The sequence below is a fragment of the Entelurus aequoreus genome, linkage group LG08, assembly GCF_033978785.1.
Source record: "Entelurus aequoreus isolate RoL-2023_Sb linkage group LG08, RoL_Eaeq_v1.1, whole genome shotgun sequence".
Classification (NCBI taxonomy): Eukaryota; Metazoa; Chordata; class Actinopteri; order Syngnathiformes; family Syngnathidae; genus Entelurus; species Entelurus aequoreus.
The window spans coordinates 80,243,262-80,260,938 of NC_084738.1; the positions used below are offsets into that span (position 1 = coordinate 80,243,262).

The window sequence follows — 17,677 nt, forward strand, 5'->3', positions numbered from 1 at the left end:
ATGGGATGGCACTTCAAGTTCATATGTGAGTCAAGGCAGGTGGCCAAATACTTTTGGCAATATATTGTATATTGCCAGATATTGGATTGTGAATCCATCCGTCGCCCCAAGAATGGGATGGAATGCTCTATGGCAGCGTAACGTCAACTGAAAAAGTGAAGGTAGTTATTTGTGTCACCAAGAATCCAGACGTGTTGTCCAGGAGGCAGCGAAGGCGACAGCAGAAACTTCTCTCCAGGAAGAAGGAGTCGTCCATGGGCAACATGGGAGCTGCACGACACAGTCATTATATTTCAACATGAAGAAACATCCTTTCCATCAGACTTTAGCGCACCTTGACACTCACTGGCGTCGCCGAGTTGGACCCCGGGCTGCAGCTGGCAGCTGAACAGTTCTCGGTCGTCAACGTGGACCAGGTCCAAGATGCTCTGCTGCACCACATCGGACTGAGGGAGAAGAAGCACGCGTGAGAGACGGAAAGGTGTCACGCCATAGCGTCCTGCGAGATGAAGTTAGCAGGTGTGCTCAAGAAGAAGTCGAAAATAAATAAAAAGATCAAAACCTGATGGAAGCCCAGGAAGTCCTGCATGGTGGGCGACGTGTAGAAGATGGTGCCGTCTCTCGTCACAACCAAGACGAAGCCGCTGAGCGACTGGCGGGGGGGAAAAAAAGACCACAATCGTTGCAAGGACAAAGCTCAAGACCAGGGGTCCCCAAACTTTTTGACTCGGGGGCCGCATTGGGTTAAAAAAAAATTGGCCGGGGGCCGGGCTATATATATATATATATATATATATATATACATATATATATATATATATATATATATATATACTGTAAAAAATATCCTATTTTTATGGTTAATTTACTCTAAATTTCTACTGTAATTTATGTATTTATTTTTAAATAGTTTATAAAACTGTAGGATTGATGAAATCATCTGTAAATAAACAATCCGCCTGTTATTTTAAGTAATATGCCAGTAATGACAAACTATGTATATTTCTTTTTTTTTTTTTACAGAAGAATACCAAATTAATTATACGTAGCATTTTCTGTTTTCTTAAATTACTTTCAAATTCATGTAATATTACGATATTTTTCCGTAAAACGTTTCATGAAAATTTCTGTAATTATAATGTTTTTGATCATTATTTGGTTTACAATGCTTTACTTTGATTTTATGGTTTTCGTTTGGCAGCCATAGCTGTCAGGTGGATGACCGTTTTTTTACAGAATTTTTTTTTACGGGTGTCTTTATATTCCAGCGAGTTCATCCGTTTTGTCATTTAACATCAATTAACATTGACGTTCATCAACATTTAACATTGTCATGTTATCCATGGCAAAATTCATTTTTAGACAATATGATTTGCCTGAGCGGCTAGGAGACACCGAGAGTAAAAAGCAGTATAAAATGGATTAGAAAGGAAAGATCAAATAAATAAAAAAAATTAAAATTAAAAATTAAAACACTTTTTTTTAATTTGGGACTTCCTGTGGGCCTGGATTTTGGATGCTGGGGGGCCGTAGTTTGGGGACCCCTACTCAAGACCCTCTCTCCTCAGTACCTTCAGGAGGAACTCGCCCTCCGAGAACCTGACGCCGTCCAAAGTCACCGCCTGGTCGTCCGGAGGGCGCGCCGCGCTTTTGCTGTGGAGTCCATCTGAAGAGAAAAGAACAACAACAATGATCATGGGCACAAACTCAACGGCGTCGGTGCCAAGGAGGAGCCGGAGCTCGAAAACACTTTTGTGGTTATAGTACGGTTTGAACACTTGGCCTTCCCGAGGCAAGTGGATAAGTGTGTTCAGGACTACAAACTACCGTACATTTTTTTTCCCTACACTTTGCACCCTGCGGCCGATAAAACGGTGCGGTTAAATTATGGACTTTTCTCCGACAAAATTCATCAGTGAAGCATGTTTAATATAAAGAGTGGGATCTCTAACAATTAGGAAGCTTTGTGTCATTTTTGTCCTCCTACCGAAAACATATTAAAACAACAAATATATTTCTCTCTCTCTTTCCATTTTTATACATTTTTGAAAAAGCTCCAGGGAGCCACTAAAGAGCCACATGCAGTTGCCGACCCCCTTCTAATATTACGTATGTATCGCGTGTGTGCTATAATGTGCTTAGCTGCTGTGTAGCTGCCAGTAGCCTTAAATGTTTACCTTTAGTAAATAACCTGACAAAATCGAGGAAAAGACCGACTTTGTGTGCTTATTAGGGTTCTACGGTATACCGGTACTAGTAAAGTACCGCGATACTAATGAATCATATTCGGTACTATGCCGGCTCTAAAAACTACCGGTCCCATACGCCCCCCCGCCCCTCCGTTGTGTCATTGCTGGTTTTACGAGCAGAGGAGCATGTTTGGCAGCGCACACACACAGAGTACTTACAAGCAGACACAGTGTGTAGACAGAAAAGGGAGAATGGACGCATTTTGGTGTCGCAGTCGGCAGTGTTTTAGCTACTTCCAAATCACTAATCCGTGTCTCCATGGCGACAAATAAAGTACATTTCTTACATGTATCATTATCACTGGAGGACGAGGAATAGCTAAACATGCTTCACTACACACCGTAGGAGGATACAATAGCTCACCGGCGTCACAATGCAAACAAACACCATGGGTGGATCTACACCTGACATCCACTGTAATGATACCAAGTACAGGAGCGTATCTAGTCGATACTACTATGATTACATCGATATTTTTTAGCATCACAAAATCTTCTGTCGTTTAAAAAAAATTCATATTATGTTTATAAAGTCAGTAAATACGTCCCTGGACACATGAGGACTTTGAATATGACCAATGTATGATCCTGTAACTACTTGGTATCGGATCCATACCTAAATGTGTGGTATCATCCAAAACTAATGTAAAATATCAAAGAAGAGAAGAATAAGTGATTATTACATTTTAACAGAAGTGTAGATAGAACATGTTGAAACGGAAAATAAGCAGATATTAACAGTAAATGAACAAGTAGATTAATAATCCATTTTTACAGGTTGTCCCTCATAATGTGTACAAAATAATAGGTGTATAAATGACACAATATGTTACTGCATACGTCAGCAGACTAATTGGGAGTCTTTGTTTGTTTACTTACTACTAAAAGACAAGTTGTCTAGTATAATCACTATTTCATTTAAGGACTAAATTACAAACCCTGTTTCCATATGAGTTGGGAAATTGTGTTAGATGTAAATATAAACGGAATACAATGATTTGCAAATCCTTTTCAACCCATATTCAGTTGAATGCACTACAAAGACAACATATTTGATGTTCAAACTCATAAACTTTTTTTTTTTTTTTTTTTGCAAATAATAATTAACTTAGAATTTCATGGCTGCAACACGTGCCAAAGTAGTTGGGAAAGGGCATGTTCACCACTGTGTTACATGGCCTTTCCTTTTAACAACAACTCAGTAAACGTTTGGGAACTGAGGAGACACATTTTTGAAGTGGAATTCTTTCCCATTCTTGCTTGATGTACAGCTTAAGTTGTTCAACAGTCCGGGGGTCTCCCTTGTGCTATTTTAGGCTTCATAATGCGCCACACATTTTCAATGGGAGACAGGTCTGGACTACAGGCAGGCCAGTCTAGTACCCGCACTCTTTTACTATGAAGCCACATTGATGTAACACGTGGCTTGGCATTGTCTTGCTGAAATAAGCAGGGGCGTCCATGATAACGTTGCTTGGATGGCAATATATGTTGCTCCAAAAGCTGTATGTACCTTTCAGTTTTAATGGTGCCTTCACAGATGTGTAAGTTACCCATGTCTTGGCCACTAATACACCCCCATACCATCACACATGCTGCCTTTTACACTTTGCGCCTAGAACAATCCGGATGCTTCTTTTCCTCTTTGGTCCGGAGGACACGACGTCCACAGTTTCCAAAAACAATTTGAAATGTGGACTCGTCAGACCACAGAACACTTTTCCACTTTGCATCAGTCCATCTTAGATGAGCTCAGGCCCAGCGAAGCCGACGGCGTTTCTGGGTGTTGTTGATAAACGGTTTTCGCCTTGCATAGGAGAGTTTTAACTTGCACTTACAGATGTAGCGACCAACTGTAGTTACTGACAGTGGGTTTCTGAAGTGTTCCTAAGCCCATGTGGTGATATCCTTTACACACTGATGTGGCTTGTTGATGCAGTACAGCCTGAGGGATGGAAGGTCACGGGCTTAGCTGCTTACGTGCAGTGATTTCTCCAGATTCTCTGAACCCTTTGATGATATTACGGAGCGTAGATGGTGAAATCCCTAAATTCCTTGCAATAGCTTAGTTGAGAAATGTTGTTCTTAAACTGTTCAACAATTTGCTCAGGCATTTGTTGACAAAGTGGTGACCCTCGCCCCATCCTTGTTTGTGAATGACTGAGCATTTCATGGAATCTACTTTTATACCCAATCATGGCACCCACCTGTTCCCAATTAGCCTGCACACCTGTGGGATGTTCCAAATAAGTGTTTGATGAGCATTCCTCAACTTTATCAGTATTTATTGCCACCTTTCCCAACTTCTTTGTCACGTGTTGCTGGCATCAAATTCTAAAGTTAATGATTATTTGCACAAAAAAAAAAAGTTTATCAGTTTGAACATCAAATATGTTGTCTTTGTAGCATATTCAACTGCATATGGGTTGAAAATGATTTGCAAATCATTGTATTCTGTTTATATTTACATCTAACACAATTTCCCAACTCATATGGAAACGGGGTTTGTACAATAATAACAGTGTTTCCCACACATTCATTTATTTGTGGCGGCCCGCCACGAAAGAATTACGTCCGCCACAAATAGATTTTTTATTTTTTTTAATTTTTTTTTGTCCTGTCCAGCTTCTCAGGCAAATCATATAGTTGATGTAGATGCCCATATAGGCTGTTCAGATTTACTTTACAAAAGAGAAGTGTAGGATACTTCTCTTGTTGCCTTATTTGTATTTGACCACTACTGTTTTCTGTTTATTTGTCACTGACCGTGGCAGGACACCTCTGCCTCTGTTTCACTTTATGTTGCTGGTAAATACTATCATAAAACCTACCAGAATAACAGTAGACTTTTCCACACTGATAGATAACATTTTCACCAATCAACCTGAGAATCAAATAACAGCAGGACTACTACTCAATGACATAAGTGATCATCTACCTGTATTCAGTATTTTCCACAATTTCTTTGATCAGAGAGGGACCAAAAAAGCAGTTCAATATAGATTTGTTAGACATCAAACGCCAGAAACTATGGCAGCATTCAAGTCTGAGTTATGTGCTCAAGACTGGGGGGAGGTTTACACCTCCACAGACCCAGATGAAGCATACGAACATTTTCTCAACATTTTCATAACATTGTATGATAAGCACTGTCCAATGAAAAAACATTACATTAAGGACAGCACTGTTAAGGACAAACCATGGATCACAAAGGGACTATTGAAGTCCTGCAAAAAGAAAAATTATCTTTACAGAAGACATTTAAAGCACAGAACCAAAGAAACTGAACACAAATATAAAACGTATAAAAATAAGTTAACACAAATAATAAAGCACAGCAAAAGAACATATTACTGTAACCTATTAGAACAACATAAAAATAGCATCCAGGGTACGTGGAAAGTTTTGAATGGTATCATTAAAAAAAACATGACAAATAAGGAACATCCAAGCTATTTCATAGAAAATAATCAAACTCTAAATGACCCTAAGGAAATAACGGATGCTTTTAACACCTTCTTTGTGAATGTTGGACCTAATTTAGCAAATGAAATTGTACAACCCGAAAACAGTGTCAAATTTAATGAACATACCATTCAAAGCAACTTAGAATCGTTTTTTATTTCCCCCGTCCATGAAAGTGAAATCATAGAAATTGTAAATTCTCAAGAAAACAAGAAGTCAACAGACTGCTGTGACTTGGACTTTTCTCTGATCAGGGAAATTGTTGATTTTATAGCTGTTCCCTTCACTTATGTATGTAATATTTCTTTTATAAAAGGTGTTTTCCCAAAGAAAATGAAAACGGCAAAAGTTATTCCCATCTTCAAAAGTGGAGATAAGCATCAGTTCACCAACTATAGGCCTATTTCTATACTCTCACAATTTTCAAAAATCCTTGAAAAATTATTTGTGTCAAGATTAGACAGTTTTATTGATAAGCATCACTTGCTAAGTGAACACCAATACGGCTTTCGACCAAACAGGTCCTCTTCCATGGCAGTGATGGAACTAGTTGAGGAGGTAACCACTGCAATTGATAAGAGGGAGTTTGTTGTTGGCGTTTTTATTGACCTGAGCAAGGCCTTTGACACCATCGATCATACATTGCTTTTAAACAAAATGCTGAGGTATGGTTTTAGAGGTCTTGCTCATGATTGGTTGAAAAGTTATCTTGGTGGCAGAGAACAGTACGTGCATATGAATAATGTAGATTCAGATAAAAAGATTATAACACATGGAGTACCCCAAGGTTCTGTATTGGGACCAAAATTGTTTTTATTGTACATTAATGATATCTGTAAAATCTTTAAAAAACTTAACTGTATTCTCTTTGCTGATGATACAAGTCTGTACTGTTCTGGGCAAGACCTTGGCCATCTCTTAGGGACTGTAGAGAGTGAACTCCACATACTAAAGCAATGGTTTGATGCCAATAAACTATCAATCAACCTAAATAAAACAAAATATATAATTTTTGGAAATAGGAAAAATAACAAACAGTGTCATATAAGAATTGATGATATGGAGATAGAAAGGGTGTATTCAACAAAATTTTTGGGAATCCATATAGATGATAAATTAAATTGGAAACTGCACATAAATATACTTAAGACAAAGATGGCAAAAAATATTGCTATGTTACATAAAATAAAAAACTCCGTAAATCAAAAGGCTCTTATCATGTTATATAATTCTTTTGTACTCCCTTATCTTAATTATTGTGTCGAAATCTGGGGTAACAATTACAAAACAAACATTAAATCTATATTCTTACTTCAAAAGAAAGCGATTAGAATTGTAAATTATGCAGATTATCATGACCATACCAATGCTCTGTTTATTAAATTAAAAACATTAAAACTGCACGATCTTGTTGACCTCAACACTGCTATTGTGACGTACAAAGCTCATAACCACATGCTGCCTGGGTGTCTACAGGAGAGGTTTAAACCCAGAGAGAATCCCTATGACCTCAGAGGTTCAGCTGTCTTCCAGAAAGCTAAGATAAGAACAAGCTTAAAAAGTAGATGTGTTTCTGTCAGGGGGGTTCAACTGTGGAACAGCTTGGATAATTCCTTAAAATGTTCCAGTTCTATTCACACATTTAAAAAACACTTTAAGACCAATGTCTTGAAAAAATATATCACTCTAGAATCAACACAGTAGTTAATACTATGATCAATGTTAATTCAAATACTAAATGTGGGTTATAAATAATAATGGAAGTACAATTGTTTGTATATAGTATATAAATTGGTACAAAGGTTTAACATGTCTACAAGGATATTTGACATGCCTTTACTGTGTATATAATTGAACTGTGTTTATGTTATGTATAATGTGTATTTATAATATGTTGTACAATGGACATTCAATAATTTTCGGAAGTTTATTTTGTACTTGACATTGTTTATAGGGTTAGGCGCAATAAGTGTTCAACTTCAGCCTAAACCCTTTCGGTCTGCAACATTTTCATTTTCAATTTAAGAATGTACAACTGTTTGTTTATTTTGTTGACGATTGACCGAAGAATAAAGAAAGAATAATAATACTATGGTTGTAGTAGTAGGCTAAAGTTAAATTATTTAGTATGCACTAATTAAAGGGGCAGAGCTTTAAGAGACATTTTAGCTTTTATATTTTATAAGATATATTTTTTGTAAGAACCACAATTAATACATATATTTCAGTGAATAACTTATTGTTCAAATCTGTATATAAATATGTACATAAAGTGTTGTAATTATATTGTAAAATGGATGGATGGACGTTTAAAACAAAACTGTTATTAATTAGTAGGTATACATTTTTTTAGCCTTTTTAGAGAAAATCATATCATTGTAGTAAATTATGCAAATAACTTGATGACGTCATGGTGACCACGCCCATAGCCACGCCCCCACCGTCACAGGTATCTTGGCAGTTTATGGGAAACACTGAATAAATATATGTTTCATGTACACTAAGATTTGTTGTTCCAGTAAAGACAATAATGACATTTTTTTGGTCCCCTATATTTAGAAAAGTATCAAAATACATTTTGGTACCGGTTCCGGCACCAAATTATTGGTATGGGGACAACACTGGTGCTTATATAGTTTGGAGTTGTTGTTTTTTTTTACTATATTTCTTTAAAAATGTGTTTACAGAAAGGCGAAGCAGTTTTGTGTTTTTGCATTTCCTTCCCAAAATGAGCGTCGCCCCCTAAAAGCCAGCGACGTTCCTTGGCCATCCTTGGCGTGGGATTTGGACTCCACCGCGGAGAGAGAGAGTGTTTGGGGGGGGGAGAAGCAGTGGGTTTGAGCGTGCAAGACGATAGGGATGAGTCACACTTGTGTAACATTTCCACTGTGTGTGTGTGTGGATTGTGTGACGTGGTGTCAAAGTCATCCCGAGTGCGGTTTAGGGTTTTGTTTTTCACCAAGAGGGTGAGCAGGTTTGGGACGGTGAATATCCCACTGGTGACCTTTCACTCTTCCATCTAATCTGTGATTCACAACGCCTCCTTTCCCTTACACTAATGACTCCATGGCACGCTAACCCCCCTCCCCCCCATGCAAAACAAACCTGCCCCAGGAATTTCCCCCGACATGGCGGTCAAGAGCGAGGGAGTCACGTCTGCAGGAATCTTGGGTGTTGTTGTTGCAGCGGGAGCCCGCGCTGGCATCGGCCCCCGCCCGATTCAATCTTTTACCGTCACGACTGCCTTGCTTGAGCACGGTCCGAATCGGCGTTCAAATGTTGACCGAGTGATTTGAGCGTGACCCCTTGATGCCCCGCTGTCTCGTTGACAGCAGAACCCGCTCGCTTCCTTCCTGTCTGACTGCAAAGTACACTATATTGCCAAAAGTATTTGGCCACCTGCCTTGACTCACGTATGAACATGAAGTGCCATCCCATTCGGTATAGCTCGGTTGGTATAGTGGCCGTGCCAGCAACTTGAGGGTTCCAGGTTCGATCCCCGCTTCCGCCATCCTAGTCTCTGCCCATTTGCTCCCAGTGCCACCCACACTGCTTTAAATGTAACTTCGATATTGGGTTTCACTATGTAAAGCGCTTTGAGTCACTAGAGAAAAAGCGCTATATAAATATAATTCACTCCACTAATTCACTTCATTCCTAACCCATATGGTTCAATATGACATTTTGCAGCTATTACAGCTCCAACTCTTCTGGGAAGGCTGTCCACAAGGTTGCTGTCAGAATAATTGTATATAAGTTATCACACAACTTGTTTGCTTTGAGTTCAGGTTGCCCTGCGGCCGGTGGTTACGATCCACTGGTGCTTACAAAGCTGTCTTTAAACTTATCAAGCTATAGGCGGACGGCTTGTAAACCTCCACTGTGTGCGATGGAATGCGCCGTGGAGGTGTCGGTTTCTTTGATCTATTGGACTGCCACAGGAAGGACCCGAAATCTACAAGCAGAGAGGGGGCAAACCTGACAGCGCTCCAAGCACCTTTTTGTTTGAACTGTTTATGACCCCCTCCCCTTAGAAGCAGCTGCAGCTATGTAATCAGGAAATGCCCAAATAAATGAGGAGGCGTGTGGAACCCTTTCCTCAGAGCGGCGGGGTGACACTGTAGACGCGCTCTCCTCATGAGCTAAATTGAATCCTGTCTCTGTTTGACTCCTTGCTTCTTGTCTTGTTTAATAGATAGTTCAGTGTTTGAACCTGACAGTTGTGGAGTGTGTTTATATGAATTTTCCACCATTCTTCCAAAAGCGCATTGGTGAGGTCACACGCTGAAGTTGGTGGAGAAGGCCTGGCTCTCAGTCTCCGTTCTAATTCATCCCAAGGGTGTTCTATCGGGTTCAGGTCAGGACTCTGTGCAGGCCAGTCAAGTTCATCCACACCAGACTCTGTCATCCCTGTCTTTATGGACCTTGCTTTGTGCACAGTCATGTTGGAAGAGGAAGGGGCCCGCTCCAAACTGTTCCCACAAGGTTGGGAGCATGGAATTGTCCAAAATGTTTTGGTTTCCTGGAGCATTCAAAGTTCCTTTCACTGGAACTAAGGAGCCAAGCCCAACTCCTGAAAAACAACCCTGCACCATAATTCCTCCTCCACCAAATTTCACACTCGGCACAATGCAGTCCGAAATGTGGCGTTCTCCTGGCAACCTTCAAACCCAGACTGGTCCATCAGATTGCCAGATGGAAAAGTGTGATTCATCAGTCCAGAGAAGGCGTCTCCACTGCTCTAGAGTCCAGTGGTGATGTCCTTTACACCACTGCAACCCACGCTTTGCATTGGACTTGGTGATGTATGGCTTAGATGCAGCTGCCTGGCCATGGAAACCCATTCCATGAAGCTCTCTGCGTACTGTACGTGGGCTAATTGGAAGGTCACATGAAGTTTGGAGCTCTGTAGCAACTGACTGTGCAGAAAGTCTTTGCACTATGCTGACCTCTCTGTCAGTTCACGTGGCCTACCACTTGGTGGCTGAGTTGCTGTTGTTCCCAAAACGCTTCACTTTTCTTATAATTAAGTTGATTTTGGAATATTTAGGAGCGAGGACATTTCATGACTGGATTTTTTTTACATCTGAATGTCATTGAAGTTTTGGATTAGTGTCTTTTTCAGTGTTCAACCAAACAGACCATCTCAAAAACAGATCAGAATGTACATGAAAACACACAATGTGGGATTTTCCATATGAGCAATAAAAGACTGAATATTGAGAGGATATAAACGCTGCTTCTCATCTTTAAACCACATCTTCTATCATCCAGCAAGCCCGCGGCCAAACATAAATGCCAAGGTTAAAAAACCCTGATATAAAGTCCCTGTTGTGCAGAACTTTGCTGTAGAAACGTTATGTTAGGCGTGCGCTTACCAGAACAAAGATGACTAATTGTGTGACTGTTCCAGAACATTCCCACATGTTTTCTACACCAAAATTCATCTATTTATCATTCTTCTTCACCACATTTTGGCGCGCTCTACCATCCACATTTTTCATCCGATTCAAAGTGTTCCAACTTCAAACGGTTCAGCCTAATCGGGAATTGCGGGCTTTCCCTTGACAAGTTCCCAGAATTCTCAGATTTCCCAAAATTCCAGGTTTTCTGGGACATTTTTCCCATTCAAAATGAATTGGACATTTTTCAAACTTCCACCATTTCCACATTTTTCAACCTATTCAAACCATTTACCTTCAACACATTCCACTCATCCTGGACATTCAAACTATCATTTTTTACAAGTTCTAAAAAATTCCAGGACTTCCCAGTTTTCCAAACCCTATTTTCACCCTTTTTCTGTCGACTACTCCTCCCACATTTTTCAACCCACTTCAACCGTCCAAACATTCCTCTTAATCAGGACAACAACAACAAAACATTTAAACTGGAAAAATTCCCGGTTTTCCCCAAATTTCCAGGAATTCCATAATACCATTTCTGATTTGGAAAATGTTACTACTTCAACATTTCTACGACCATATGAAAAATTCAACCACCAACCAGAACATTCAAATTTTTTACCATTTTCAGAAAAATTCCCTCTTTTAACCGCATTGCCAAATTTTCATGAAATTCCCATTGAAAAGAATGGGACATTTTTCAAAGTTCCACAACTCCCAGATTTTGTATCCGATTCAAAGCGTTCCAACTTCAAACTGTTCAGCCTAATCGGGAATTGCGGGCTTTCCCTTGACAAATTCCCAGATTTCCCAGAATTCCAGGCTTTCCGGGACATTTTTCCCACTCACAGTGAATTGGCCATTTTTCAAAGTTCCACCATTTCCACATTTTTCAACCTATTTAAACCATTCCACCTTCAACACATTCCACTCATCCTGGACATTCAAACTATCATTTTTTACAAGTTCTAAAAAATTCCAGGACTTCCCAGTTTTCCAAACCCTATTTTCACCCTTTTTCTGTCGACTACTCCTCCCACATTTTTCAACCCACTTCAACCGTCCAAACATTCCTCTTAATCAGGACAACAACAACAAAAAATTTAAACTGGAAAAATTCCCGGTTTTCCCCAAATTTCCAGGAATTCCATAATACCATTTCTGATTTGGAAAATGTTACTACTTCAACATTTCTACGACCATATGAAAAATTCAACCACCAACCAGAACATTCCAATTTTTTACCATTTTCAGAAAAATTCCCTCTTTTAACCGCATTGCCAAATTTTCATGAAATTCCCATTGAAAAGAATGGGACATTTTTCAAAGTTCCACAACTCCCACATTTTTTATCCGATTCAAAGCGTTCCAACTTCAAACTGTTCAGCCTAATCGGGAATTGCGGGCTTTCCCTTGACAAATTCCCAGAATTCCCAGAATTCCAGGCTTTCCGGGACATTTTTCCCATTCAAAATGAATTGGACATTTTTCAAACTTCCACCATTTCCACAGTTTTCAACCTATTTAAACCATTCCACCTTCAACACATTCCACTCATCCTGGACATTCAAACTATCATTTTTTACAAGTTCTAAAAAATTCCAGGACTTCCCAGTTTTCCAAACCCTATTTTCACCCTTTTTCTGTCGACTACTCCTCCCACATTTTTCAACCCACTTCAACCGTCCAAACATTCCTCTTAATCAGGACAACAACAACAAAAAATTTAAACTGGAAAAATTCCCGGTTTTCCCCAAATTTCCAGGAATTCCATAATACCATTTCTGATTTGGAAAATGTTACTACTTCAACATTTCTACGACCATATGAAAAATTCAACCACCAACCAGAACATTCAAATTTTTTACCATTTTCAGAAAAATTCCCTCTTTTAACCGCATTGCCAAATTTTCATGAAATTCCCATTGAAAAGAATGGGACATTTTTCAAAGTTCCACAACTCCCAGATTTTTTATCCGATTCAAAGCGTTCCAACTTCAAACTGTTCAGCCTAATCGGGAATTGCGGGCTTTCCCTTGACAAATTCTCAGATTTCCCAGAATTCCAGGCTTTCCGGGACATTTTTCCCATTCAAAATGAATTGGACATTTTTCAAACTTCCACCATTTCCACATTTTTCAACCTATTTAAACCATTCCACCTTCAACACATTCCACTCATCCTGGACATTCAAACTATCATTTTTAAAAGTTCAAAAAAATTCCAGGACTTCCCAGTTTTCCAAACCCTATTTTCACCCTTTTTTCTGTCCACTACTCCTCCCACATTTTTCAACCCACTTCAACCGTCAAAACATTCCTCTTAATCAAGACAAAAAACTAAATTGTTTTTTGAACTGGAAACATTCCCGATTTTCCCTAAATTCAAAGTGTTCCAACTTCAAACTGTTCAGCCTAATCGGGAATTGCGGGCTTTCCCTTGACAAGTTCCCAGAATTCTCAGATTTCCCAGAATTCCAGGTTTTCTGGGACATTTTTCCCATTCAAAATGAATTGGACATTTGTCAAACTTCCACCATTTCCACATTTTTCAACCTATTCAAACCATTTACCTTCAACACATTCCACTCATCCTGGACATTCAAACTATCATTTTTTACAAGTTCTAAAAAATTCCAGGACTTCCCAGTTTTCCAAACCCTATTTTCACCCTTTTTCTGTCGACTACTCCTCCCACATTTTTCAACCCACTTCAACCGTCCAAACATTCCTCTTAATCAGGACAACAACAACAAAAAATTTAAACTGGAAAAATTCCCGGTTTTCCCCAAATTTCCAGGAATTCCATAATACCATTTCTGATTTGGAAAATGTTACTACTTCAACATTTCTACGACCATATGAAAAATTCAACCACCAACCAGAACATTCAAATTTTTTACCATTTTCAGAAAAATTCCCTCTTTTAACCACATTGCCAAATTTTCATGAAATTCCCATTGAAAAGAATGGGACATTTTTCAAAGTTCCACAACTCCCAGATTTTTTATCCGATTCAAAGCGTTCCAACTTCAAACTGTTCAGCCTAATCGGGAATTGCGGGCTTTCCTTTGACAAATTCCCAGATTTCCCAGAATTCCAGGCTTTCCGGGACATTTTTCCCACTCAAAATGAATTGGACATTTTTCAAACTTCCACCATTTCCACAGTTTTCAACCTATTTAAACCATTCCACCTTCAACACATTCCACTCATCCTGGACATTCAAACTATCATTTTTAAAAGTTCAAAAAAATTCCAAGACTTCCCAGTTTTCCAAACCCTATTTTCACCCTTTTTTCTGTCCACTACTCCTCCCACATTTTTCAACCCACTTCAACCGTCAAAACATTCCTCTTAATCAAGACAAAAAACTAAATGGTTTTTTGAACTGGAAACATTCCCGATTTTCCCCAAATTCCAGGAATTCCGTAATACCATTTAGGGATTGGAAAATGTTACTACTTCAACATTTCTTCGACCATTTGAAAAATTCCAACACCAACCAGAACATTCAATTTTTTTACCATTTAAAAAGAATTCCCTCTTTTCCCGGCATTGCCAAATTTTCATGAATTTCCCATTGAAAAGAATGGGACATTTTTCAAAGTTCCACAACTCCCACATTTTTTATCCGATTCAAAGCGTTCCAACTTCAAACTGTTCAGCCTAATCGGGAATTGCGGGCTTTCCCTTGACAAATTCCCAGATTTCCCAGAATTCCAGGCTTTCCGGGACATTTTTCCCATTCAAAATGAATTGGACATTTTTCAAACTTCCACCATTTCCACATTTTTCAACCTATTTAAACCATTCCACCTTCAACACATTCCACTCATTCTGGACATTCAAACTATAATTTTTAAAAGTTCAAAAAAATTCCAGGACTTCCCAGTTTTCCAAACCCTATTTTCACCCTTTTTTCTGTCCACTACTCCTCCCACATTTTTCAACCCACTTCAACCGTCAAAACATTCCTCTTAATCAAGACAAAAAAGTAAATTGTTTTTTGAACTGGAAACATTCCCGATTTTCCCCAAATTCCAGGAATTCCGTAATACCATTTCGGAATTGGAAAATATTACTACTTCAACATTTCTTCGACCATTTGAAAAATTCCAACACCAACCAAAACATTCAATTTTTTTTTACAACTTTCAATAAAATTCCCTCTTTTCCCGGCATTGCCAAATTTTCATGAAATTCCCATTGACAAGAATGGGACATTTTTTAAAGTTCCACAACTCCCACATTTTTCATCCAATTCAAACCGTTCCAATTTCAAAATACTCAGCCTGTTCAGGAATTGTGTGCTCTCCTACAGCAATTATTTTTACGACTTCCTGGATTTCCTGGAATTCCCAGTTTTTAGAACCATTTTCCCCATTCAAAATGAAATATACATTTTTCAAACTTCCACAATTCCCGCATTTTTCAACCGATTCAAACCATTCCACCTTCAACACATTCAACTCATCCTGGAAATTCAAACAACCATTTTTTCCACGTTCAACAAATTTCCAGGAACTCCTGGGGTTTTTTCTAACCTTATTTCCAACCTTTTTTGGTGCGATGACTCCATTTACATTTTACAACCCATTTCAACCATTCCACTGTCAAAACATTCCTCTTAATCAGGACAAAAAAACAAGTTGGTTTAAGGACTTGAAAAATTCCCGGTTTTCCCAAAAATTCCACAATACCATTTTTCAATTAAAAACTGTTACTACTTCAACATTTCTTGAGCGATTTAAACAATTCCAACACCAACCAATTCATCTCATTCAGGACATTCATGCTCATCATCATTTTTAATAAAATCCCGCTTCTCCCAAAATTCCAACTTTTCCATAAAATTCCCATTGGGACATTTTTCAAAATTTCACAACTCCCACATTTTTTATCCGATTCAAACCGTTGATTTGTCTTTGTTTTAAACTTCCACAATTCCTACATTTTTCAACCGATTCAAACCAATCCGATGTCGTAGATCACAACATAATGATCAGAAAATATGGTTTTAATAGTATGTGACTTCCTTGGATGTTGAGCTATCATCAGGAAGATCACAGAGAGTGTGTTTCAATGGTAGCCTATCTGAACGCAAGTACAATTACTGCGGCGTGCCTCAAGGAAGCTGCTTAGGTCCTTTACTTTTTATTATTTTTACTAATGATCTTCCCTGTGTTACAACAAACACCAATATGGTTATGTATGCAGATGACACAACTCTATACAGTACTGCCTCTACTTTAAAGGCCTACTGAAAGCCACTACTAGCGACCACGCAGTCTGATATTTTATATATCAATGATGAAATCTTAACATTGCAACACATGCCAATACGGCCGGGTTAACTTATAAAGTGACATTTTAAATTTCCCGGGAAACTTCCGGTTGAAAACGTCTATGTATGATGACGTATGCGCGTGACGTCAATGGTTGAAACGGAAGTATTGGGACGGCATGGCGAAGTTGGTAGAGTGGCTGTGCCAGCAATCGGAGTGTTGCTGATTACTGGGGTTCAATCCCCACCTTCTACCTTCCTAGTCACGTCCGTTGTGTCCTTGGGCAAGACACTTCACCCTTTGCCTCTGATGGCTGCTGGTTAGCGCCTTGCATGGCAGCTCCCGCCATCAGTGTGTGAATGTGTGTGTGAATGGGTAAATGTGGAAATACTGTCAAAGCGCTTTGAGTACCTTGAAGGTAGAAAAGCGCTATACAAGTATAACCCATTTATCATTATTTATTTATTTACATTGAATCCAATACAAAAAGCTCTGTTTTCATCTCAAAATTCCAAAGTATTCTGGACATCTGTGTTGGTGAATCTTTTGCAATTTGTTTAATGAACAATGAAGACTGCAAAGAAGAAAGCTGTAGGTGGGATCGGTGTATTAGCGGCTGGCTGCAGCAACACAACCAGGAGGACTTTGACTTGGATAGCAGACGCGCTATCCGACGCTAGCCGCCGACCGCATCGATGATCGGGTGAAGTCCTTCGTCGCTCCGTCGATCGCTGGAACGCAGGTGAGCACGGGTGTTGATGAGCAGATGAGGGCTGGCTGGTGTAGGTGGAGAGCTAATGTTTTTAGCATAGCTCTGTGAGGTCCCGTAGCTAAGTTAGCTTCAATGGCGTCGTTAGCAACAGCATTGTTAAGCTTTGCCAGGCTGGAAAGCATTAACCGTGTATTTACAGGTCCATGGTTTAATAGTATTGTTGATCTTCTGTCTATCCTTCCAGTCAGGGGTTTATTTCTTTTGTTTCTATCTGCAGCTAAGCCCGATGCTATCATGTTAGCTCCGTAGCTAAAGTGGTTCACCGATGTATTGTCGTGGGGATAAAAGTGTTGGAAGCATATCCATATTTAAGTGTTACTTCTTTCTAAAAACTCCTATAGTCATATTTACATCAGCTAATGTCTCGTGTGGTACAAAGTGCTTGGATTCGAGTGTCCTTGGTTAGAGTCAGAGCGCTGTCTTTGTTGAGACTGCCATTACATTCCTAAGATAAGGAGCACAGCTAGACTGGGGAAACAGCAGGTGGGGGGGACAGGAG

The 17,677-nt window shown here is 39.2% G+C and overlaps 1 protein-coding gene across 4 annotated transcripts in view; it reads right to left on the reverse strand.

The window, feature by feature from the left end:
• Positions 1–17,677, reverse strand: part of LOC133656328 (aryl hydrocarbon receptor-like) — a 52,713-nt gene that overhangs the window by 13,861 nt on the left and 21,175 nt on the right. Inside the window, exons 3-6 of one of the 4 annotated variants that reach the window (XM_062057360.1) lie at positions 1,572–1,666; positions 563–652; positions 347–446; positions 179–270 (exon numbers count right to left, since the gene is read on the reverse strand). In XM_062057360.1, the coding sequence (XP_061913344.1) occupies positions 179–270; positions 347–446; positions 563–652; positions 1,572–1,666 (377 nt within the window). Of the gene's footprint in view, positions 1–178; positions 271–334; positions 447–562; positions 653–1,571; positions 1,667–17,677 lie in introns of those variants that run through there. The other 3 variants (XM_062057359.1, XM_062057362.1, XM_062057361.1) reach the window with 3 other exon arrangements.